This window comes from Topomyia yanbarensis, chromosome 2 (genome assembly GCF_030247195.1).
Source record: "Topomyia yanbarensis strain Yona2022 chromosome 2, ASM3024719v1, whole genome shotgun sequence".
Classification (NCBI taxonomy): Eukaryota; Metazoa; Arthropoda; class Insecta; order Diptera; family Culicidae; genus Topomyia; species Topomyia yanbarensis.
In genome coordinates, this window is record NC_080671.1 from 462,127,456 (window position 1) to 462,153,042 (window position 25,587).

Below are 25,587 nucleotides of genomic sequence, written 5' to 3' on the forward strand. Positions count from 1 at the left end.
TTTCCCTATTCTCTTTGGTGCATCCTAGGCTGCATCGTTTGGTTTAATCGCTTCTGTCAGAAACGGTTGTTGCATTTGAGCGAATTTGTTGCCAGAATTCTCGCACAAATCGCGCAAAATCCTCGCAGAAACTCTGCCAGCATCAATTTCGCTTTGCTCAACTTTTGCTAACTTTCTGCTTGCTACGCTGGCCGGATGATTGCTGCGATCCGACTTTTTTGGCCGTGTGGGATTTTGGGTAAATGCGCTAATAAAAGGTTTTTCGGTGTGCTCATGTATACCGTTTCATACCGTTGCACGACAATATTACAGCACGCAGCCATCGACGTTCGTCTGTCAAGCAAACATTGCGCGCGCGTGTTTGTTTTTAAATACATTTCGACGATACTGAACGCTATGTTTTATTCATAATTTTTGTCTTCGGTAATCTCGAAGAGTGTCAATAGTTTTTACTGTTAATTAGTGATTGTTTTCGTTTGTTACATTGCTACTATCATGAATAAAAACAAAGACAAATTGAACAGCTCGAACACGCTGCTACATTATTTCGCCAAATCACCGGGAACTCCAAAACTTGCAAAACTTTTGCCCTCATCGAGCCCGGCTAGAACGCCGGTCGGTGTGGGAAACAGCAATAAAACTCCGAAACCAGAAAAACCAACGTCGTCTTCCGCATCAGCGAAGGCCAAAAAGGAGCCAGTTAGTGACGATGAAGAAATTCAACCAATGAAACGGCGCCGGATTGTAATGAACGACACTTCGGACGATTCGGATAGCGAAAATCAAGCTAAGAACGAAAGAACTCCTCCCAAGGTTGTGGATCTAGCTTCTTTCAAATGGGTCGAGAAGGAGGAGGCTGCTTCGCCGGCGCAGAAAAAAATTAAGCTTGAGACGGAAAGTTTGGAGGAAAAGAATGATAACCTGGCGGAGAAAGAGGAAACCAGTGCACCGGCTTTAGATGAACCGACAATTTGGACTCACCAAAAACTGGATTTTCTGAAGCCTGAGAAAATTAAGGACATTCATGGAAACAAATTGGGAAGCGAAAAATACGATCCGAGAACTTTGTACGTACCGGAATCATACCTGAATACGTTGACACCAGTGAGTATTTTTAACGAATTTTTTTCTGGATTTTAAAATATGTTGTTTTAGGGAATGCGACAATGGTGGGAGCTCAAATCTCGCCACATGGATTGTATACTGTTCTTCAAGGTGGGTAAGTTTTACGAGCTGTACCACATGGACGCGATGATCGGAGCTACCGAGCTGGGATTTTCCTACATGAAAGGTGATTTTGCCCATTCCGGTTTTCCGGAAACCGGGTACGACCGAATGGCCACTTCGTTAATCGAAAAGGGCTACATGGTGGCGCGGGTCGAACAAACCGAAACGCCGGAGATGATGCAGGAACGATGCAAGCGTACCAAATCCAACAGCAAATACGACAAAGTGGTAAAACGGGAGATTTGTCAGGTGACGCTCAAGGGAACGGAGGTGTTTGGTCAACAGGTACAGATGACGGTACATCATCAACCGAAATACATGCTGGCTATAACGGAGCGTGCCAAAACTGGTGTAGGTAGCCGGTTCGGTGTTTGTTTTATAGACACTTCATTGGGTCAGTTTCATCTGGGGGAATTCGAGGATGATATTCAAGCATCGCGGCTGCTAACTCTTCTGTCCCATTATGGACCGGCTTTAGTACTGCACGAGCGCTGCGCATCGTCACCAGGAACTCAGCAAATTTTTAAAACCGTTCTCGCAGCTATTCGAAAGGAACCTCTTACCAGTGGCTCTCAGTTTTGGCCAGCGGAAAAAACTCTCAAGTACTTGGCGGAGAACTACTACGGAAACTTCAGCGATGAAAAGTGGCCATCGATTTTTCGATCGTTGGTCGACAAAAATGATCATCTCGGTCTTACGCCGGACGATAACTTTCAGCTGGCACTGAAAGCCCTCGGAGGCTGTATTTGGTACTTGAAGCGATGTCTGTTGGATCAACAGATTATTTCGTTGGCAAGCTTTGAACTGTACTTTCCACCAGATAATGTCGAAATGCGAAAGGATTTGAAAATTGCTAACGTGCACCGATTTATGGTTTTGGATTCGGTCACACTGAACAATCTACGAATTTCGGAAGGGGAACAATCGTTGGTCGACCGATTGGACCATTGCTGTACTAAGTTTGGTAAGCGATTGCTTCATCACTGGGTATGTTCACCAAGCTGCGAGCTGGAGGTAATTGTCCAACGGCAGGACGCGATAACGGAACTGCTGGAGGATGTTAGTCTGCTTCAAGATGTGCGGCAAATCCTCGGCCAGTTACCAGATTTAGAACGAATGCTGGCACAAATCCATACCTTCGGGAACGCCGAACGACTCAAGGATCACCCTGACGGAAGGGCAATTCTGTACGAGGAGAACGCCTACGGTAAAAAGAAGATACATGATTTTATCAATACGCTGAAAGGGTTCAAATCGTTAACCAGCCTGTCGGATCTGTTCTCCAAAGTATCGTCCAAACTTCTGATCAGGTTGACTCAAACCGAAAAACAAGGCGGAGCATTTCCCGATATGAAGCAGAAAATTCGCTTTTTCGAAGAAGCTTTCGATCATGATGAAGCTCTGAAAGAAGGATTGATTGCTCCAGGTAAGGGTCTGGATGCCGAGTACGATGCCATCGAACAAGAAATTAAGGACATCCAGGAAGAGCTGGAGGAGTACAAGCACGATCAGGAAAAGTATTTTGGCTGTAAAGTAAATTACTTCGGAACGGATAAGAAACGTTTTCAGCTGGAAATCCCGGAAGAATCTGCGAAGAAGGCCAACAGCGGATATACTTTGGAAGGACAGAAGAAGGGTAAAAATGGAACGAAACGGTACCACACAGAAGAAACGCGAGATTTTCTGAAACGAATGATGCAAGCTGAAGACAAGCGTAAATTGGTTTTGAAGGATTTAGCTCGGAGAATTTTTGAGAAGTTTTCCAAACGTTACGATATGTGGAAAACTTGTATCGAATTAACTGCGACGCTGGATGTGCTGACAGCCCTAACAGAATATGCCCGCAGTGAGGGCAATACGTGTGTACCGGAGATTCTCAGTGACGAACACGGTCAAATTCTGGAAATTGAAGATGGAATTCACCCCTGTGCCAGTGACTTGGAAAACTACATTCCAAACGGTGTCAGTCTTGGCGCAAATGGAGCACGCCTGGTTCTTTTGACCGGTCCCAACATGGGTGGTAAAAGCACGCTCATGAGACAGGTTGGCATTCTGGCGGTAATGGCCCAAATCGGATCCAGGATTCCAGCGACAAGCTGCCGCATGACACTAATCGATCGAATCTTTACCCGTTTGGGAGCGAATGACGACATCATGGCAGGACATAGTACTTTCCTGGTGGAACTGAACGAAACATCGACCATTTTGAAACACGCTACCGAGAAGAGTTTAGTTCTGTTGGATGAACTTGGCCGAGGAACTGCCACCTATGATGGCACATCGATCGCAGGAGCTGTCGTTAATTTTCTAGCGGATCTGAAATGTCGGTCCATGTTTTCCACTCACTATCACAACCTGGTAGACAATTTTAATGAAGACAAACGAATCAGTTTGGGTCACATGGTAAGTTGAATTATTTTCTCTCTAAAAATAAAACATAATTTTTTTCGTGGTTTAAAAATTCCGATAGGCTTGTATGGTAGAAAACGAAGACGATGAAGATCCCACCCAGGAAACGGTCACATTCCTTTACAAATACGCGGACGGAGCTTGCCCCAAATCGTACGGTTTCAACGCAGCCAAATTAGCCGACATGCCAGCTTGCATTATCAAACGAGCTCATGAGGTAAGTATGCGCGGGGTACTGTTTCTTTAAAGTTAATCTAGCAAATTGCATTTTACCCTACAGCTCTCCAAAACGGTCGAAGCGGAAGCATTGAAAAGAAAAATTTTCACCAAATCGCTCCAGCAAGCCGATCCCGGGGAGGTGAAGGAAATGTTACGGAAGCTCAAAGCGTGCCGCTTCTAGTGTCTGCCTGAGTAGACGATAAATTTCATAAAAATCTTTTGGTGTTGCTCTTACTAGCGATCTGTATACGGTATTACTCTCTTTCTGCGGCCAAATAATAAACCTAGTATTGACGTTCATGTTGTCAATGTATTGGATCGTCATCATTTTTATCATGGCCGAACAATCCGGATGTTCCGAATCATAACCAAATGTATTTCATACTTCCATATTGCTCGATCTTGGAAAGCCAGTCTGCCAGTTTCCTTGTACGCTGCTTTGGGATCATCTCCAATGATGTCAGTGTCATTCGGGAAACCAAGCGGCATATTTGTATTGCATCTACGAGTGCTATGTTGAATAACGAGGTAGAAAATGCTTTAATCTATTTAACTTCATAAACGGAGCGGTCTCTTCGGCTTTTCTAATGCTTGATTTTGATCCATTCATTGTCAGTTTTGTCGGAAAGCCATGTTCAAGCAATATCTGCCACAGTTCGTTTCGTTGCACTGAATCGCACGCTGCCTTGAAATCCACAACCAGAAGGTGAGGTCGCAAGTTGTATGCCAACCAATTATTCCAGGAGCTGTCGCAGGGTAAACATCTGGTCCGCCGTTGATAGTGTCGGGCCATTGCCGAACTCTCCGGCACCGGAAGAAAGTGGCAAAGGGACAATTGCTGGTTTTATTTGGTGCATCACGGAAGAGGGTGGGTGGGGCTGCCAGTGGGTCTTGGATTGCGGTTCCTTTTGTTTGGTCTTATTGAGCCATGGAAGATACCTTCAGACCGGGTGAGGGCCCATTGCTAGTGCGGTCGTGATGGATTCCTGCTTTAGATGTCGAAGACCGGCATCTTTAAAGAAGCTTAGGACAATTTCCTCCCTTACGGGATCGTTGGCCAAGGCGTCGTGAATTGAGGGCGGGGTATCGTGTCTTACACGGAGGTCCTGGAGCTTGTAACCCGTCAGGGTAACAATTTGGCACTGGGTGGAAATACACCTATTCGTGCGTACTCTCTCCGTAGAGTGTATTGTTTACGTAATATTATGCTCACCGCTGTTTTGTACCGTTCACGCTTAATTTGTAAATTTTTATATAGCTTCGCACTTGTGAACGGTTTTGGTTGTACAGATAGGTGTAGTAATTTTTGTTGAAGATTTGTGTATAAATAACATAGGGCTTAGATAGGCCACCGCTCTCTTTCTGCTGCAAAAAGTGTGTGGACTATGCTGCAGATCGGAAAGGCAGTTATGAGGCGAAGTGTTTAAACGTCTTTTTTGGTCGTGAGGAAGGCAACCATCGAGGAGTTAGATAGTGACGGACCACGGTAGTAGGAAGACGCCGAGAATAAACAATCTTTTTTTCGGGACAGTTTTCCGTCACAGTAACCGAGTGTGAAGTCCGCGTGAGAGACGGCCAATTAAGCCCGGCGAAAGTGCCGGCCCATGGTCCGGTTACAAGTGTGGTGTAGGATCGCCGTACTGGAACGCTAATCGTGAAGGAGCCACTTGCCTTCTCGGCTAATTGTTAAAGATCCGCAGCATCGTCCGTTCTCACTGTGGAGAATCAGTCAAACGAGCCAAGCTCCTCCACAGTTAATTGCCAAGGAGAATGAAACAAGGCGGACAAAGGTTTCTCTAGCTAAACCGGAAGGAGACCTCCCGCCCTCCTCTCACCACCAGCATTGGGATCCCGCATCAGCAGCAGTGGAGAGTAGGAGTGAAATAAACACGGTAAAATTTATTTGTTTTATACGAAAATCCGAAATTTTGTAGAGGCACCTAGGCCGCCCTGAAAAGAAGGGTCCGCCGGGCACTTACAAGCTCGAGATAGTTGGAGAGGATACGTTACACTGTTGTCCTGGTCGCGCATTGTGGCGCAGATAGGAAGTGATACATTCGATATTGTGTGGAAGTGCATGATTTTCGTGTGTCCGGTACACAATAGGCGCAGGACTTTCTGTTCCTTCCAATCCGGGTGGTCGTCCCAGTTTACGAGTATACCTTTAATTTTCTACATATGTTCCTGGGACGCTTGCCAGTGGTCGATCAAGTTATTGTTAAAGACTTCGACGAAGTGCCGAATGGCTGGTTCTTCCTTTGTTAGAGTCCTCCTGCTTCTTCGACCCAGCACTGGCAGGTGGTATGATTTGATGTTCCTCTGTATGCCGAAGTGAGCGAAGGCTGCGGCTTCGGCGAAAAGACCAAGCACTGCCGGGAGGCGGAGGAATGACCCGAGTAGCAATTTTTGTTTCGGCCACCACCTCATAACCAGTTTGCAACAAGAATTGTATAGAACATTTGTTGCGAACTAGTTATGAAGTAGTTTCGGCAACAAAGATTGCTACTCGGGGAGCCTATCCCGCCGTCGCGGACTTCGACTCCGACATCACCATCCGTCCTGGATCTGTCGGTGTAGATCCATAAGAGTATGATTCGAGAATCACCGCTCCACTAGTTAATTGTAAGCTGAACTCATGATTTCAGGGGCTCCTTCAGCCCGGATCGTCTGGTACAGGCTTGTGTCTTTCTGGAGGGATCTGGCGTTCCTTGGTCGAGACCATACCCGGTGCAGTCTGGCTGGAGATAGTAGGGTGTAAGTTAGGGTTCTCTTACTTATAAGAGCTTGCTGACTCACCTTCGACTCTCTCGAGGGCTCCCTAAACTACTGCCTTAGAGAGGTTTACTGCCATTGGACGCGCGGATCTCTGTTCTCTCCGAGCACGCAATCACACTCGGACACTCACGGTCGCTCTTCTTCGGTGAATTCCGGAAGGACGGGTTGGCGACGGGTGTGGCTTGATTGAAAGTTGATGCGAAATAGAACGAGTCTATCCCGCAAACTGATCTCGAGCCTCCAATATGATCAACTGCGATCTTTGCGAGCGTTTTGTGTTTACCGGTTAAAATGCGCATTCACCGTTTACGCGCATTACTATTTACAGCCACCGTATAATCCGGAACTTGTGATAAATCGATAAATAGTTAATTCAATCAAATAGGTGAGTAATGCTCCTTGGCGTCGGGTCAGACCAAATTAACGTGCCCTCCGGAGGGCCACCATGGCGGTCTTGCACTGAAATCGAAGGACGCCGGCCTCAAAGCAGGCGATTTAGGCTGGTGTACTGGGTAGTACTTTAGTTGCCGTCCTAATGGACGCGTGGTACAGAGGGTCCGATATGCTGTTCGTTCCTGCGAGGCTCCGTTCTGTGATCTCTATGCCGTAAGAAAGCCGACTATGAATTAGCGGCTGGCTGATGGTGAGTACCATATTCCGGTTGCACCTCGGGTTCCGGGCGCATATCGTCTGGCCTTTTCTGGTCGACGCAGTTGGTCTTTAGATACCGGAAGTGAGGGGCGAAGGAGGATTTCCTGTCCACTGTGACCCCGATTATCTTCGGCTCCTTTTTGCAGTAGATTCAGGTGTCCGCTATCCGGATGGGCCGATCGGTGGCTTAAAGGTTGTTGTTTGGAAGCCGACGAAGGTTGTCCATCTGCTTACGGCGTTAACTGCAGTTTTCAACTTTATGCGGGTACAGCATTTGGTCCTCCCAGTTGCATGCACGGTAATAAATATGAGTAAGGGTTATCGCTAGAATAGATCCCTAGGGTACTCTGTTTTCCTATGAGAATATTCCGGATTCCGAGAAAACGTTGTATGTTATGACCGAGGTTTCCACGGATGCCCCAAAGGTCGAGCTGCCGGTGCACGTTCTCTCGCCATACGGTGTTGTATACCTTGTCTATCGGCCCTATTCTGCGCGGCGAGTGAGGTGACTCGCGGAGAGTCACTTGAGTCGTGCTATTCTGACAGGCGAATGCAGTGAGCGAAGTCACTTCGGATGAACACCGATGAACTCTCACCTTATTCTTGCAGTCGCAACTGAGTGACAAGAGTCGATGCGCCGTGACTTTTCGAGTCGCTACCTATGAGTCAAGTGACACAAGTGCCGGGGTGAAGAAAAATTTAAATTTGTTTGTCGAAGTTGTTTTGCAATTTTTAATTTTATTAGTGTAGAACCTGGTAGTAAAAATGTTTTTCAGGCCTAGGAATAATAAAGGAAGTTGTTACTTTATCGGTCGGGATAGCAGATGGCATAATGGAGGCGAAAAGGTTGGCAAATTATTTTCGTTTTCTAAATATAAAGTTATATTTTTCTATTACATTCCAGGTCGAAATTTACGAACCAGAAACAGTTGGAATATTTGTTGACGCTTTTGCTGCTTCATCCATGGTGCATATCAGCAGGAACTTCCGGACTACCTTCTCCAGAATCTACAGTGAGGACAAATGATGGCTCCAGTTTTTTAACTAATCCACCACACACCAGCGTTATGCGGAAGAGCGTGCTGATATACAACGCATCTCTGTAGGATGCCCTCCCGCTCTCGATTAAAATGAAACCAACCATTTCTTCCTTTAAAGCTGCCTTAAGCAAACTAAACAATGCAATGCACTGGATTTGTGATTTTGAGATTCTCCACCTGTTAGCATTAAAACATGTAACTTTTTTGACCTAAATTATACACATGTAACAGGTAACAGGAAAAAACGCTCAAGATTTAACTTTGTTCATCACCATGCCGGCTGTGGGGTGGTGGGGCGTTGGTAAAAGCTACGTTATATACAAGGGGGAGGTTTCTATTTTGTGACCAAGTGCTACGAAGGGGGAGGGAGGGGTCGAAAATAGCTGCATCATTTGTGTACGGTCCCTTTGCGAAGAAACCATTTTTCCTCGCCCCAGTTGGTCTGGGTTCAATCCCGGCCAAGGTCGTTGAGATTTTTCTGATGTGAAAAAAATCTGTGGTGACGCTTTCCTTCGGAAGGGAAATAAAGCCGTTGGTCGCCGGTCATGAGTTGATGGGTCGATATCTAGTCCAGATAGTGGAGTCACCTCTTGTTACCTCGAGCTGCTCAGGGTAGGAGAAATTATGCTTGTCGGTGGTGAATATAAATGTCACCCACCATCATATGCACTCATTTAGAGGGTGACCCATTTGCCTTCGGTAATATCACAGACAATGCAACCAGACGAGGACCAGCAAACGGGTGTACTTACGTAGGGGATGCTCAAAAGCTACGACCTGATAAGACTTACTGGACGACAACCAACGACGAGGGCTGGCGACTCCTTTTGAGTCCGAAATTCGAGCAAAATCGAAACGTGATGCAAGTTCACTAAACCAAGGCTCAGTTAAGTTACAATATCACTAATCTTCATCATTAAACATCTTAACTCTATTTATTACTTATAAATAACCTAATTCTAAGTGACGTCACTTGCTACTTGCGGTTTGGTTTTACGGGTGTAGACGGAAGATGGCCGGATCGTCGACTGGGTGACATGTTGGTGGTTTACGGTGACAATGGCTGTGTATGGCGGCAGTGGCGGTGCGTCGGTTATAACTGGGACTCTGGTCCAACGGTTAGCCGTCGGAGCGTGTATGGCGTGCGTCCTTCGCCCGGACAGTGGTATTTTCTGCTCTCGGGAGTCGATTCGACCTGCGGCTTGTGGTTGCCGGTTTTCAGGGTTGCCGGCAGGCAGAAGAATGGCGTGGTGGCTGCCGGGATTGTTTCCGGGGGGTCTCGGCACGTGGCGACGGACAGAGAGCCGTATGTTGGCGGTAGTTTCCGTTCCTGTTCTTGGTCCCGTTCTGCGAAGGAATAGGTTCCAGATGACAATCTGGATCCAAGAATAAAAGGTCCTCTGGGGACCTACCCAGAGGTATTAGTTACATAGCCATACAACCATGTGGTACCCGCTACCACCTTCCCGTCTACTTTTTTGTACCCAATTTTTACCTTTTTTTTCCGGTATTTTAATTTGTCTGTGAACCGTCTTCTCACCGTTATTTTACTTTGCGTACCACTAAATTTTAGATAAATATTTTAACGACAATCAACTTAACATGAATATTTTACAAATACCTTTTAAACTCTATTACTCTAGTCCATTAATCAGTCCTTTTGTGTTTGGACTTTTACTAACTGTAACTATAAAAAAGCATTAAATCAATTAACCTGCATCACTTTTAACACTTAACAAAAATTACTTTGGAAAATTAAGAACACCGCGCGCACTTCTTATTCCTTTGATTGTCAGAGCAGAAAGAAGGATCAGGGCCTGGAGCTGAGCCTAAAACGGTGACGTATTCGTAAGTCGGCACCGGAGATGAACCGAACACCTCCGAAGTTTGACAGCTCGGCTATATCCGTTTGCTAACCCTTTTACTGGCTACTCTACCCGTGGCGTGTAGCGGCAGCCAAATGAGACAGGTACCGCTGTAAATAAGTACTGTGAAATGATGTGGGTACCATTTGGGTGGCAGTGGAGCTCGTAGCAGGAAAAGGCAGAGTTGGATTTGCATGCTGGGAGGGCAAAATATTGAACCGCTCAAGGATTGATATTTATTGTGGCGGAGCCATCAATTGCTCATCGTAACCGACGGTTACAATGCCCCATCGTTCTTCCGAAAAATTATAGAATTGTATTTTTTTCGACTAATAGGGAAATTAACATAACGATTTGATAAGATTCTTATCTGGAAATCGACTAGCATAAATATCTAATTAACTTCAGAAATAGTGGTTGGTGATTCTCTAGTAGTTATCTGTGCCCATCCTTCACTCAGTGAAGGAGGCAAGAACTCATGAGTGTACCCCTACATACCAACACATGCGAATGTGTTGAGAACTGTCAACATTTCATTTTCACTCGGTTATTTACATTCGACATTTTTTTTTTCCGCGTGGTAAACTCGCGAGATTATTTTTGCCGCAAAAATTGTTAATTTCGCGTTTACTATTCAACGATTGATCTATCAATTGTGTCTGTCCACCAGAAAGTTTCCGCGCGCGCTGGTTACAGTGGAGTTTCGAGGCAATAATCGGTTTTCCTGGCACTAAACGGTTTATTCGTCCCCACCGAAAGGAAAGATTCTGCCGGAGGAGGCAATTGTACTGTCGTCTACTTTTGTTAAACGTATGTATGGAGCGATCGAAGTAATTTGTTGATTTAACTTTGTCCCTTTCTTAATACAAACAGGTGCAAACCCACTGATGTCCGGACCATCAATGGATAAGGAATCTATGTTCAAAACTTCAGTTTTGAAGATGTGCTTCTTCTTAGGATTCGGGTTTCAGATCCACGGCGGAAAATACTCCGATTGGTTTCCCATCCGCATCTGCCAACTCGTAAGAACTGGTGCCAATTCTGGCCAAAATTTTGCATGGCACATATAGTGCATCAAGTTTAGCGTTGTACGCGTCCCCCGCCGAGGATTGGCGGAAATTCCTTTTGAAAACCCGTTGGCCTATGGAATACACCGGCGCTGAATTTTTACAACGAAGGTTATAAGTATTTATATTCTTATTGTGAGCGTTCTTCAAATTTTTCACTACTATGGAATAAATTTTTTGATCTATTTCCCTTTTCCTTTCCACCCGTTCCTCCTCCGACATGTCTTCCTTGTCCCTGTCCATCCTGTGCTCTCCTCCTTTCCCTACTATTTCGTGTCCGAACAGAATGCGATATGGGGAGTATCCGGTGGCAGAATGGGGAGTGCTATTCAAACAGAATTCGATCTCGGACACCCGCGTGTCCCAAAGTCGCTGATCTTGCTTTACGTATGACCGAATGCATGAGTTAATCGTACGGTTCAATCGTTCGACCGGGTTAGATTGGCTGTGGTGCCTGGAATTAGTCCAATGCTGTATGCCGTATTGGGTTATAAGAGATTTGAATTCTTTTGAGAGAAATGTACTCGCATTGTCTGAGATTAAGTATTCGGGGACAGAGTAACGCCTAAACCAAGCTTCTTCTAGGATTTTTGTAACTTGCGGTGCGGAGATTCGTTTTACCGGTACTAGGAGACACCACTTCGAAAACAGATCCATAATTACCAGGAGATGCGCATGACCTGTTTTACTACGCGGAAGGGATTGAATAAAATCTAGCGCGATAATCTGAAACGGTTTTGTAGTTAAACGTTGTTTGCCGGGCTCGGGGATCTGAGAGCGATTGGCAGGTTTGTTTTGTCTACAGATAGAGCATTTACGGATGTGCTCTCGGACATCTTCTGCCATTTTCGGCCAGAAATATTTTTGCCTTATCTTTGCTAAAGTTTTATCACTACCTAAATGTAAACTATCGTCATGTTCTTCTACTAGAATTTTTGCTCTAAGGGCTTCTGGTACACAGGTTTTCCATGAAAACCGATAATCAAGGAGATCATCTGAAACAGAAATCAGTTTTTTTAGTGTTCCCTTTTCCACTTTAAAATCCTTGTATTTTTCAGGCATTTTTGCAACTTTCCTCATCATATCCACATACCACCCCTCTGTTATATTTAGTTCTTCTACGGATCTCGATAAAGCATCTGCTATCAGATTATCCGCTCCTTTTCTGTGCAGAATAATCATGTCGTGGCGTTGAAGGTCTAAACTCCACCGACATAAACGGGAGGAAGTTCTCCAACTACTTCGCATGATGTAAGTCAATGCGGAGGCATCTGTATATACAGTAAATTTGGTGCCCTCCACATAGCACCGAAACTTTTCTATCGACTTGAGAACGGCAAGGCCTTCTTTCTCAGTCGCAAAGTACCTTTGTTGAGTTGTCGTTAATTTTTGGGAAAAGTATGCAATTGGTTTTTCTACACCTTCGTGGGTTTGTGTAAGAATACCTGCTATTGCAGCATCACTGGCGTCGCAGTGAATGGAAAAGGGGAGCGAAAAATCGGGATTCGTAAGTATAGGTGCACTAATCAAAAGATTTTTGATTTTGATGAAAGCTGTTTCTGCCTGGTCGTTCCAATGTACGGTTTTTGGTTTGTTTCTGAGGAGGTCGGTCAAGGGATGTGTAACTTCGCTATAGTCGATGAGGAATCTTCTATAATAGTTACACATTCCCAGAAACCTTCGGAGTGCTCGAAGAGATGTGGGTCGTTCATAGTTAACGATGGCTGATACGCGGTCTGGGTTGGGTTTAAGGCCTCCGTGTCCTAAAATGTAACCCAGATACGGTACTTCAGGTACACAGAACTGTGATTTCTGCAAATTAATTGATAAGTTGGCTGATCTAAGTCGCTTTGCTACTTCAGCCAACAGAGTTAAATGTTCCTCAAACGTATTGCTGATGATAATTATATCGTCTAAGTAGACGAATACGTTTGGCTCCAGTTCGCCCGCACCCAGGACTCGGTCCATTAGCCGTGACAGTGTAGCAGGACTGTTGACCAAGCCAAACGGCATTCGGGTGAACTGGAACAAACCTCGTCCCAAAACGGAGAAGGCTGTAAATTTACGCGATCTTGGGTGCAATGGAACCTGTAAGAATGCTTTCGATAAATCGATAGTCGAAATGTACTGTGCTGCTCCTAACCGACTCAAAATTCTGTCTGCATGTGGGAGAGGGTAGGAGTCCCTAACGGTTCGGTCATTTAATTTTCGCGCATCCAAGCATAGACGTACTGTGCCATCTTGTTTGTCCACAGGAACAAGGCGTAAGGCCCAATCGCTGTAGGAACGCTCTATTATTTTAGCCTGAAGCATCTTGTCCAATTCGACATTAATCTGTTCTTGTCTCCTCGGTGACGTTGGGAACGGATTAATTCGAGCGGGGGGGAGTTGCTTTGCTTCATCAGTTAATTCAATTCTGTGACTCAACCAGTTAGTAGTGTCTAATATACCTTCCTCTGCTACTTTGAAATGCTTTTTAATATTCTCTAGTTCTATTAGTTGTTCTTCACTCAATTTAGATCTCCGTTCGTCTTTCGCATGGTAATTTTCTGACTCTTCATTTATTTCTATATTTTCAACATCAGCGTGGCAAATCGTCGGTCGAATTTGAAACGATTTCCAAAAATTCATACCCAGAAGAATTCGTCTTCTGAGGCTAGGTACGACTAGGGCTTCAATTATTTTTGTCTCGCCATTAAACGTGACTGGTAGGAACACTGTTCCCCTCACGTGTAACTCCTCTCCATTGGCTGTTCTTAGACACACCTCAGAGGGAAAAAGTTGTAATTTATATCGTTCAATCAGCTTTAGTGAGCCAATCCCGAGAATACTCAGGTGGGCTCCGCTATCGAGTAGACCTACTAAAGAACTACCGAAAATGGTTATTTCAACGAATGGTCTCTCGTCATTCTCTAGGTGTATGATTGTTTCATTAATTTCATATAGGGAAGAATGAAAATAATCGGTCTGGAGTACTTTTTCAAACCCATAGGTTTGCAAAGCCTTTAGTTGTTCTATATTAGAGAGGGGCTTTATGAACGCTCGACTTGTCGGCCCTCGGGGACAGTCTTTGACGCGTTTTTTTCGCAAAATGGACAAGAATTCGTATCTACGTTATAAAACCCACATCTTTGGCAGAACCTATGCCTAGGTCTGTCACACTCACGAGCGTGGTGACCATGAAGCCGGCAATTAAAGCACGTACCGTCCTTTGGCGGTTGATAATTTCTCAGTAACGCATTGAGACCTTTCTGTGAATCCTGACCCTGATCCTCTCTATCGGTTCTACGCGAGTTTTTCCCTTCCTCATCCGATACATGGGCACGTGATTTGGAGTTATAAAAATTTCGCGATTTAAATTGGTCGTTCTCGAATTTCTGCCGAAATTTGGGCTTCGCCCCTGTATCCATTTCGTTCACCTGGACGTTTTTGCCCCGTGAATTAGTATCGTTTCCCGACGTTTGGTATTTGTACCAGAAAGTAGCATCTAATCGTCGCCCGAACTTTTTAAGGTCCGCTAAATTATCGATCTCGGAAGATACCGCGTGACCCTTGTAATCCGCGCGTAGATTTCGAAACACGATTTCAAATTTTTTTCGCTCGGTCATTGGTTTGGTCAGCGAGTTGAAAATTTTCTGCATTTCCATAAAATAATCTTGAAACTTTTCGCGGGGACCCTGTTTCCTCGATATCGCGCGTATTTCACTGGTATGGTCGTGGTCTGGACTGAGAAACTCACGCTTGAGCTCCTCCTTTAACTCGTTCCAGGAGGTGAAATCGTCGTTTTCCACCCCTGTCATGAACCAAGTTTTCGCGGCCCCACTGAACAAATGAATAGCCGACCTAAATACTTCTCTGTTAGACATATTCTCCGATTTCGCGTAAAATTCTACTTCCCTTATAAACTTCATCAACGTTTGGCCATTATCGGTGCCATCGTACTTTAGCTTCCAGTCCGAGACTGGTCTTCCTTTACCCGACCGGCGATAAACCCTGTGCCTAGGTTGCGGACGCGATCTATCCGACGACCATCCGGACTCCGTGCCGGAAGAAGCATTTGAACTCGACCTGATATTACGCGATTGTTTCTGTTGTTGTCGCGACGGAACCCTAGCCTTTTTACTGTCTCGATCTGCTTTATTTGAATTTTCAGGATCACCGAAAGACTCAACCTTACTATGTGCGTTATCAATTGAGCTAAACTGAAGCATTCTCTGTGCCCCCATTTGCATTTGTGGGGGCCCGAACATCCATGGGTATGCCCCAGCCTGCATGAAGAATGGAAGTAAATTGTTCTGTATTGGGAATTGACTTGATTGATTATTATCTACTGATTGTAAATTCCTTTTTAGGTATCGACCTGGCGTAACGAATACATTTCCGTCTTCTTGACTAGATAGCCCCGACGATTTATTCCCATTGTTCTGGTTTTGATTTCCGATCGCTAATTTAGACATACTCTGATTGATTTGTTTCTCCATTTCTTGTTGACCCAGCGGCGAGAAAAAAGAAAAATATTGGTTATAAGTTTGACGAATGCACGTGCATAAAGCGTCAATATCCGAGAGATCGTTCTCCTCTTCAGCGTTTTCCATAATGCGTCTAACGCGCGCGAAACAATGAACCAATCGCGTTTTTAAGCTTTCCTTCGTCCCTTCATGTCGTTTATAATTTCCGAGAAAATCTTTGATTTCCTTAACTTTAGTATCAATTATTGAAATTTCCGCGTCGACACTGGTATCTAATCTATTGAAATCTAAATCCGCATGACCCTGTTCTTTTTCTACTTTGATTTGCTCTCTTAAACGTCTGGCGAGAGCAGCGCGTGTTTCCGTTTCAGTAAACTCGATTCCCCGAATTGCTAGTTCATGTTCGATTTCTTCCCTGACTAAGTGGTGGACTAAAAGACTTTTATATTGCATGTCGAATTCTACATCCATTTTGTAAATGAAAGTTGAACAGTTCTACTACACCAAAATCTGCTTCGTTTGGAGGATGAAGCGAAATCTAAATCAGCGTACTGATTTTTACCTCCCCGCGTGGGATAGACAAATTTTATTTGAAAAGTGGGGTTTTTGAAGTTGGGCGCCAATATGTTACCTCGAGCTGCTCAGGGTAGGAGAAATTATGCTTGTCGGTGGTGAATATAAATGTCACCCACCATCATATGCACTCATTTAGAGGGTGACCCATTTGCCTTCGGTAATATCACAGACAATGCAACCAGACGAGGACCAGCAAACGGGTGTACTTACGTAGGGGATGCTCAAAAGCTACGACCTGATAAGACTTACTGGACGACAACCAACGACGAGGGCTGGCGACTCCTTTTGAGTCCGAAATTCGAGCAAAATCGAAACGTGATGCAAGTTCACTAAACCAAGGCTCAGTTAAGTTACAATATCACTAATCTTCATCATTAAACATCTTAACTCTATTTATTACTTATAAATAACCTAATTCTAAGTGACGTCACTTGCTACTTGCGGTTTGGTTTTACGGGTGTAGACGGAAGATGGCCGGATCGTCGACTGGGTGACATGTTGGTGGTTTACGGTGACAATGGCTGTGTATGGCGGCAGTGGCGGTGCGTCGGTTATAACTGGGACTCTGGTCCAACGGTTAGCCGTCGGAGCGTGTATGGCGTGCGTCCTTCGCCCGGACAGTGGTATTTTCTGCTCTCGGGAGTCGATTCGACCTGCGGCTTGTGGTTGCCGGTTTTCAGGGTTGCCGGCAGGCAGAAGAATGGCGTGGTGGCTGCCGGGATTGTTTCCGGGGGGTCTCGGCACGTGGCGACGGACAGAGAGCCGTATGTTGGCGGTAGTTTCCGTTCCTGTTCTTGGTCCCGTTCTGCGAAGGAATAGGTTCCAGATGACAATCTGGATCCAAGAATAAAAGGTCCTCTGGGGACCTACCCAGAGGTATTAGTTACATAGCCATACAACCATGTGGTACCCGCTACCACCTTCCCGTCTACTTTTTTGTACCCAATTTTTACCTTTTTTTTCCGGTATTTTAATTTGTCTGTGAACCGTCTTCTCACCGTTATTTTACTTTGCGTACCACTAAATTTTAGATAAATATTTTAACGACAATCAACTTAACATGAATATTTTACAAATACCTTTTAAACTCTATTACTCTAGTCCATTAATCAGTCCTTTTGTGTTTGGACTTTTACTAACTGTAACTATAAAAAAGCATTAAATCAATTAACCTGCATCACTTTTAACACTTAACAAAAATTACTTTGGAAAATTAAGAACACCGCGCGCACTTCTTATTCCTTTGATTGTCAGAGCAGAAAGAAGGATCAGGGCCTGGAGCTGAGCCTAAAACGGTGACGTATTCGTAAGTCGGCACCGGAGATGAACCGAACACCTCCGAAGTTTGACAGCTCGGCTATATCCGTTTGCTAACCCTTTTACTGGCTACTCTACCCGTGGCGTGTAGCGGCAGCCAAATGAGACAGGTACCGCTGTAAATAAGTACTGTGAAATGATGTGGGTACCATTTGGGTGGCAGTGGAGCTCGTAGCAGGAAAAGGCAGAGTTGGATTTGCATGCTGGGAGGGCAAAATATTGAACCGCTCAAGGATTGATATTTATTGTGGCGGAGCCATCAATTGCTCATCGTAACCGACGGTTACACTCTCTGGCGTCGGTATTTGATCTCGCAGCGGAAAAAGGTCGACGGAAAATAACTATAACATAAAGAAGTAAAGCTAAGACGTTTACTACTCATAATCGCAAGTCAGTCCCATGTTCTATGGAATTCCATATCTACATGGGACTGACTTCCGATTATAGGCTGTTTAGGTGGGGCTACTGTAAAAGCTCCAGCGAATTGTAGATCGGTTTGGAACTAATTTTTGGAAAATGCATACTAATTCTTATGTTCATATTTTTTAGAAAATATAAGAAAACACTATCAAAAACATAACTTTTGACTACTTCTCTACTAAAAGATTACCTAATTCCCTGCTGTGGTTGTAGGGTAGACGAGCCCTTAATCATCTCATTAGTCACGATGTCACACTATTTCGCAGATAACTCGGCTTAACGTAAATAGTCCCTCTTAGTTTATATATAACACATATTATCCAAACTGTAATTCTGTATCATAAAAATTTTGAAATGTATTTTAAGCAAAGAGTTTGGCACCATTAAGGACAAACGTGCGGCACCAAACGTGCCGGATCAAATAAACGAACTGAAAAAAAAACTCGGCTTACAGCGATTGGATTGCACTTAAATAGGTATTAACATGTTTGCTTCGTTTCTAAGAAGCAGATCAATAAATAATCTGACTTGGAAAATGTAAAATATTCGCGTTTGAGCGAAGCGAAAAGTCGAGTACAATGCACCATTATTCATCGTACCATTTGAACTAATGCGTTGAATAGAGATAGCAGACCCTGCACTAAGCTAATGTGTTCAAATGGGTGAGATGAATAGAGGTGCTAAGATTATTTTCTATAACCTTTGTGCCGAGTAGCTAGATTTGGAAGGCATTCTCCAGCTTCACAAAAAAACCTCCACCGAAAGAATGTGAGAAATATCCAACTTCAACAATATTAAAAGCGACATCCTAGTCTAGTCTAGTCTACACAAACACAGCCAATACAAGGGATCCTGGAAAATTGAAGACGTTCGCCTACAATTTTTCTTGGCAATATTAGGTTTGTTGCAGTATACGGACATTGCTCCAGAGCAAACAGGAGCAAAAAATACTTGCTCTTTTCTCTCCGATTTGCTACCAGACGAGGAAAAAAGATGAGAAGAGAGTACAGGAACGGTTTTCTCCGGAGTACCTTGTTTTTCCTGGTACTGGAACAAATCTATTAATGTTTGTGGCAGGCCAACTGTGCAGCGTACAAAATGAAGATGATTCGAAACTATGCGGCAATCAAATTATTTAAAGAAGAATTTAATCAACGAATCATTTCGAAATTTAAATAAGGAACATCGACAATTTCAATTTGATGGGGGTTTTATAAATCGTTGGGAGTGACGGTTAAGAGGGTTAATGTCACTCCTTTGGTCCTCCTGGGATGGGACAGAGGTATTAGTCTTGCTCCTGATTCTTTGCAGAAACGCTAATGATATGACCAACAAGAATACGCCAGGCAACCCTAATTGACACCCTTCAACACCAGTTTGGCCGTACCAAGCCGGGATGCGGGTGGCAGCGTGAAAATTGTCGAATACGAGTTGGTGTTGCACCAAATGTATACGATCCAAAGCCGGGACCACCAACCAGCCTAGCATAAGCAGCATAAGCTAGACTCACTGTTGCTCATACACCCACGAAAATCGCCATTCATCCAAGTATTACGAAGAAAACCCAATAAATCTCGATCGTGCTTGATGCTTCGAAACCAATAGCCGACACCGCCAACAAAACGCTACCGTTGAATTTTTTTGAAGCGTTTAAAAGTTTGGGATATTGCGGCAGATAAGTTTATTATCGTCTGCTATTCCCATACTAAATCCGTACCACCACAAATCAGAAAACCTTATTCTAGCTAGCTAGCTGCACAATAAACGAAACCGAAGTACTTAACACATCCACACTATCATTAAAATGACAACGACCAAGCAGAGTCTTGCACGTACTACAATTCCCTGGAATTTCGAAATTTAGTTTTGGCATACTTTCAGGTATAGGAATAACGAATCTACTGAAATAATCATACCGAGACCAAAAATCTTTCCTGGTCAGACCATGAGCATATGACGGTTTAAGAGACCAGCGTCTCATACACATCAAGACCACCAACCAAGCATAATACCCATGAGATATAAAATTGTATTTTCCATCAAATTTAAAAATAAAGCTGCATTTCCCACATATTTTTTTTAAATAATGTTGTCTATGCAACTAAATTTTACTGCTATTATACAGACTCTATTTAGTTAAAGAGATAAACAAATTTAATCTTATGTTACACACTGTGAAATCGGGTAGCTGTTTGTGCTTTTCTAAACCATGAAGTTTCATGCTCGACACAGGTTAAGGGTCACTGAACGTAACATACACTAGGAAAGCAGTGCTCAGGCAATTTAACCACCCATTGCACTGCCGCTAGAAGCATAATTGTCCCATGTGCTATGGGAATCCCTATACACATGGGACAATTATGCTTCTAGCGGCAGTGCAGCAATGCCACCAAATATAAATTGCCATACGACCGAGTGTACGTTTTGGAAAACATCGAATTCGCAGCTGATCTACTGGTCTAGTGGTCACTGTGAGCTGTGGGTTGTGTTAAGTCTCAGGACTTTGAAAACAAATTCGATGTTAGGTCTATTTCTATTCAACGTCTCACACTTGGGTCTTACTTATATCATTGCTTCGTCTAAGATTCTATAGCGGTCTGAAGTATAGTTCGAGTGTTCCACTAAAAATACAACAGCTGCCAGCAGCACCAGCAGAAGAACCAGAATTTTGATCATGAAGAGTAGTAGTACATGAACAACATCTATGATTAGTTTCGGTAGCAGCATAATGATTAGAAAATCGGTTTAGGATTCAACCTGAGTGATTTATGTCGAAAAATCGCATCGGGACAGCGGGTAGCAGGCATTCGATAGTGAAATGCTCTCAACCTTCTATAGCAACCAATGCAGCAGGTTCCAATGCACTACCGCTTTTATCCTAAAACAGTGATTTATGCAGATACCACTTTGCAGTAACTGCCCACACACGGACAGGCTACAACTCATCTCCCATACTTGAAATATACCACCACAGGTTAACAACCGGTGTCTTCTTTCGATCAAATTAAGCTCTGTTTCCGTTAGAGAAGCGAGAACAAAATCGACATAAGTGCTGTCAAAATATGCGTGTATATCATAAAGTAAAATTCCGTTCCGTATAACGTTGTCATTAGCTGACCAATTTTCACTTGAACTGTCTCATCGATTTCTTCCATGACTTTGAAAAATGGTTTAGGATTCGACCCGACGAATTTTTATTGGTTACATTGTGGCATCTATTTTAGCAAACATTCTATCGTGCAGTGTTCTGGATGTCTTATGCAGATGTTTGGCAACATGCCACGCAATATTGTGCAGATGATTGTAATGATAAGAATTCCGTATGTGGGGATAAACACCGATAAATTCTTGAAGACCTCTTCATGGCGGGTCCAGTTTTTTTTTATTCATTTCGTTTATTTGATAGGCACAAATGCGTTAGCTTGGCGGTGCCAAATTCTTTTGTTTTTACATTTTGGATATTTTAAAACTAGGAGGTTACAATGGTGATATATTTTTTTTTACATTTTGGATATTTTAAAACTAGGAGGTTACAATGGTGAAATATTTTTTTTTTAAAAGAAAATTTTTACAGCTATCTTAAGACTAGAAATAAGATTCTATATACAAGAGAGGGAGCAAAAGATTTTTTTTTATGAAAAATTTTAAAACAAGGAATTCAATAGTAATAGTTTTTTAGGAAATATTTACAGTTATCTTAAAACTAACAATATAGTTTGGTACACAAAAGGGGGAACAAATATTTATGAAAAATTTCACAGGTGTTTTAAAACTAGGGATACAATTCTATTTACAAGATGGGGGACAATAGTTTTAACAAAGAGTAGAAATTACAACTATCTTAAAACTAGGAATACGGAATACAAATTTGATTTTTTATCGGAGACTTATGCTTGGTCATTTCCAAAATCGGTGTAGAAGTAGTTGTATCAAGAACAGGGGAGAGAAGGCGTAGATGGTGACCGGGAGAGAAGAGCAAAACTTGCAACATTCGGGCAAACGGGAGATCAGCGAGACAAATTAGCGCCTCAGTCTAGTAGGTCGGATTGGCGGATGGTATTCTTCGGACCCGCGGGGAATCCTTCAAAAGTCATCGGACCTCGAGTCGCTCTCGCTTCAGTTTCCGTAGTGGTAAGTGCGACGGCGGTTACATAGTTGCAGTCTGGAGCTGATCGGTCCCAAAAGGCAGGAGAAAACTTCTAAAACGAGAAATAAAAAGAGAGGGGCTAAATTGGGATATTTATCGTTTTTATGAAAGTATAAATAAGGACATATAGGGGAAATCACGATTTGCCAGCATATCTCGGACTGGGACATTGGGTGGTCTACCTCGGGCCCGAAGGGAATCCTTTAACTGAGACCTGGCGTCCAAATACCCGGCGCATACCCAGACAACGTGCTCGATGTCGTGATAGCCCTCGTCACAAGCGCACAGACTACTCTCCGCAAGCCCAATACGCCGCAAATGCGCATCCAAGGTGTAGTGGTTGGACATAAGTCGGGACATTACACGAATAAAATCCCGACCCACATCCATCCCCCTGAACCAAGGCTTCGTTGATACCTTTGGGATAATGGAATGTAGCCATCGTCCAAGTTCCCCATTGCTCCACGAGGTTTGCCAACTGTTGAGTGTCCTCTGACGACAAATACTAAAAAATTCGTTGAAGCAGATTGGTCTTTCGTATATGTCACCATTTAATGCGCCCACCTTTGCTAATGAGTCGGCCTTTTCATTTCCCGGGATAGAACAATGAGAGGGGACCCAAACAAAGGTAATTTGATAAGATTTTTCAGATAACGTACACAAGGACTCCCGTATCTTCCCCAGGAAATATGGGAATTGCTTTTTGGGCTTCATCGCACGAATAGCCTCGATGGAGCTGAGGCTGTCCGAAATGATGAAGTAGTGATCTGTGGGCAGAGTGTCGATGATCCCAAGGGTGTACTGAATTGCAGCTAACTCTGCGACGTAAACGGAAGCGGGATCATTGAGCTTGAATGAAGCGGTGATAGTATTGTTGAAGATACCGAAGCCAGTGGACCCATCGAGATTTGATCCGTCAGTGTAGAACATTTTGTCACAGTCGACTTCTCGGAATTTATTATAAAATATATTGGGGATCACTTGCGGGCGTATATGGTCCGGGATTCCACGAATCTCTTCCTTCATGGATGTGTCGAAGAATACAGTAGAATCAGAAGTATCTAGGAAACGAACACGGCTGGGAGTATATGAAGAAAGATTAATGCTCTGTGCCATGTAGTCGAAGTACAAGGCCATAAATCGGGTTTGAGAATTAAGCTCGACGAGCCTCTCGAAGTTTTCAATCACCAACGGGTTCAGAATGTCGCATCGGATGAGCAATCGATATGAGAGTTCCCAAAATCGATTTTTTAGCGGAAGAACGCCCGCCAGCACTTCGAGACTCATCGTATGGGTCGAGTGCATGCAACCCAAGGCAATGCGCAAGCAACGATACTGGATTCTCTCCAGTTTGATGAAGTGTATGTTCGCAGCGGAGCGGAAACTGAAACACCCGTACTCCATCACCGACAATATCGTTGTTTGGTATAACCTGATCAGGTCTCCTGGGTGGGCACCCCACCATGTTCCAGTTATTGTTCGGAGAAAATTGATCCTTTGTTGGCATTTCTGTTTCAGATACCTAATGTGACATCCCCAGGTACCTTTAGAGTCGAACCATACCCCGAGATATTTAAATGTGAAAACCTGATTGATCGTTACACCCATTAATAGAAGCTGGAGTTGCGCCGGCTCACGCTTCCTAGAAAAAACAACCAACTCAGTTTTCTCCGTGGAGAACTCAATACCCAGCTGAAGAGCCCAAGCAGACAAATTGTCCAAGGTATTTTGTAATGGTCCTTGCAAGTCGGCAGCTTTGGGCCCTGTAACAGAGACCACGCCGTCGTCTGCAAGTTGCCTTAGCGTGCATGAATTGGCAAGACAATCGTCAATGTCATTCACGTAGAAATTGTAGAGCAGGGGACTTAGACATGAGCCCTGGGGAAGACCCATGTAGCTAAATCGCGATGTTGTTAAATCGCCATGCGAAAAGTGCATGTGCTTTTCAGACAACAGGTTTAGCAAAAAGTTATTTAAAATTGGCGAAAGACCATGCTGGTGCAGCTTCTCTGACAGAATGTTGATAGAAACTGAGTCAAAAGCCCCCTTAATATCCAAGAAGACTCATGCCATCTGCTCTTTGTTAGCATAGGCCATTTGGATTTCTGTAGAAAGCAACGCAAGGCAATCGTTCGTCCCTTTGCCTTTGCGGAAGCCAAATTGTGTATCTGACAGTAAGCCATTTGCTTCAACCCAATTGTCGAGGCGATACAAGATCATTTTCTCGAACAACTTCCGAATACAGGACAGCATTGCAATCGGCCGATACGAGTTGTGGTCGGAGGCTGGTTTTCCTGGTTTTTGGATGGCGATGACCTTCACTTGCCTCCAGTCATGAGGGACAATGTTACCCTCAAGAAACTTGTTAAATAAATTCAACAAGCGCCTTTTTGCAGTGTCAGGCAGATTCTTCAGCAAGTTGAATTTGATTCTGTCTAACCCTGGGGCGTTATTGTTGCATGATAAGAGAGCAAGTGAGAGCTCCACTATCGAAAACGGTGTTTCGTTCGCGGTATCGGGAGGAGACGCGGCGCGGCACGTTTTCTGTACCGGGACAGAGTCCGGACAGATCTTCTTGGCGAAAGCGAATATCCAACGGTTTGAATATTCCACATTCTCGTTGGTACTATTACGGTTACGCATACGTCGAGCCGTACCCCAAAGAGTGCTCATCGCTGTTTCTCTCGTTAACTCGTCGACGAACCGGCGCCAATAACTGCGTTTTTTGGCTTTCATTAGACTCTTCATTCGCCTTTCTAACGACGCGTACTGTTGATAGCTAGCGGGTAACCCGTCTTCCCGGAAGGCCTTATATGCAGTGGACTTTTCCGCGTACAGCTCTGAGCACTCTTTATCCCACCACAGGGTGGGAGACCGTCCATGGGTATTCGCGCTGGGTACTGGTTTAGTCTGAGCTTGATTCGCACTGTCGAGAATCAAGCCAGCCAAAAACCTGTACTCTTCCTCCAGAGGAAGTTCTTGAGTGGATTCGATTTTAACGGATATCGCGGTCGCGTAACTCTTCCAATCAATGTTCCGTGTGAGGTCATACGAGACATTGATTGTTTCCGATGGTCTTGAACCGTTAGCAATTGAAATCACGATAGGCAAATGGTCGCTACCGTGGGGATCAGGGATCACCTTCCACATGCAATCTAACTGTAGCGATGTCGAGCATAGCGATAAATCCAACGCGCTTGCGCGTGCTGGTGGTGTAGGAATCCGCGTCATTTCTCCCGTGTTTAAGATGGTCATGTTGAAATTGTCGCAAAGATCTTGGATTAATGTTGATCTATTATCGTCATGAAGACAGCCCCATACCGTACCGTGCGAGTTAAAGTCTCCCAGAACTAGCCGCGGTGCCGGTAAGGATTCCGTGATATTACAAAGCGTTCGGTGCCCTAC

At 44.2% G+C, this 25,587-nt stretch overlaps 1 protein-coding gene and 2 long non-coding RNA genes across 5 annotated transcripts; 1 reads left to right on the forward strand and 2 right to left on the reverse strand.

Annotated features, from left to right (window-relative positions):
* The first annotated feature begins 355 nt into the window (after window positions 1-355).
* Window positions 356-4,173, forward strand: LOC131686022 (probable DNA mismatch repair protein Msh6). Its single transcript, XM_058970133.1, has 4 exons — window positions 356-1,104; window positions 1,156-3,630; window positions 3,698-3,853; window positions 3,917-4,173. The coding sequence occupies exons 1-4, from the start codon at window positions 496-498 to the stop codon at window positions 4,034-4,036; spliced, it is 3,360 nt and encodes a 1,119-aa protein (XP_058826116.1). The 5' UTR covers window positions 356-495; the 3' UTR covers window positions 4,037-4,173.
* A 4,092-nt stretch (window positions 4,174-8,265) lies between these two features.
* Window positions 8,266-10,540, reverse strand: LOC131686027 (uncharacterized). Of its 2 annotated transcripts, XR_009304911.1 has the most exons (4): window positions 10,068-10,540; window positions 9,943-10,008; window positions 9,817-9,883; window positions 8,266-9,729 (listed from the first exon to the last, which is right to left on the reverse strand). It is a non-coding gene; the product is annotated as an uncharacterized LOC131686027 (long non-coding RNA). The 2 variants fall into 2 exon arrangements; XR_009304910.1 differs by having other exon boundaries at window positions 9,943-10,540.
* Window positions 10,541-15,981: 5,441 nt separating this feature from the next.
* Window positions 15,982-17,899, reverse strand: LOC131686026 (uncharacterized). 2 transcript variants are annotated; one of them, XR_009304909.1, is made up of 4 exons: window positions 17,503-17,899; window positions 17,378-17,443; window positions 17,252-17,318; window positions 15,982-17,164 (listed from the first exon to the last, which is right to left on the reverse strand). It is a non-coding gene; the product is annotated as an uncharacterized LOC131686026 (long non-coding RNA). The 2 variants fall into 2 exon arrangements; XR_009304908.1 differs by having other exon boundaries at window positions 17,378-17,899.
* Between the last annotated feature and the right edge of the window lie 7,688 nt (window positions 17,900-25,587).

What these genes read in the sequence shown, in the direction of transcription:
- LOC131686022 (XM_058970133.1), top strand. Translation starts at nt 496, where the DNA reads ATGAATAAAAACAAAGACAAATTGAACAGCTCGAACACGCTGCTACAT. An exon ending in GAATCAGTTTGGGTCACATG is followed by an intron (nt 3,631 to 3,697) that starts GTAAGTTGAATT and finishes AAATTCCGATAG; the next exon opens with GCTTGTATGGTAGAAAACGA. An exon ending in TTATCAAACGAGCTCATGAG is followed by an intron (nt 3,854 to 3,916) that starts GTAAGTATGCGC and finishes TTTACCCTACAG; the next exon opens with CTCTCCAAAACGGTCGAAGC.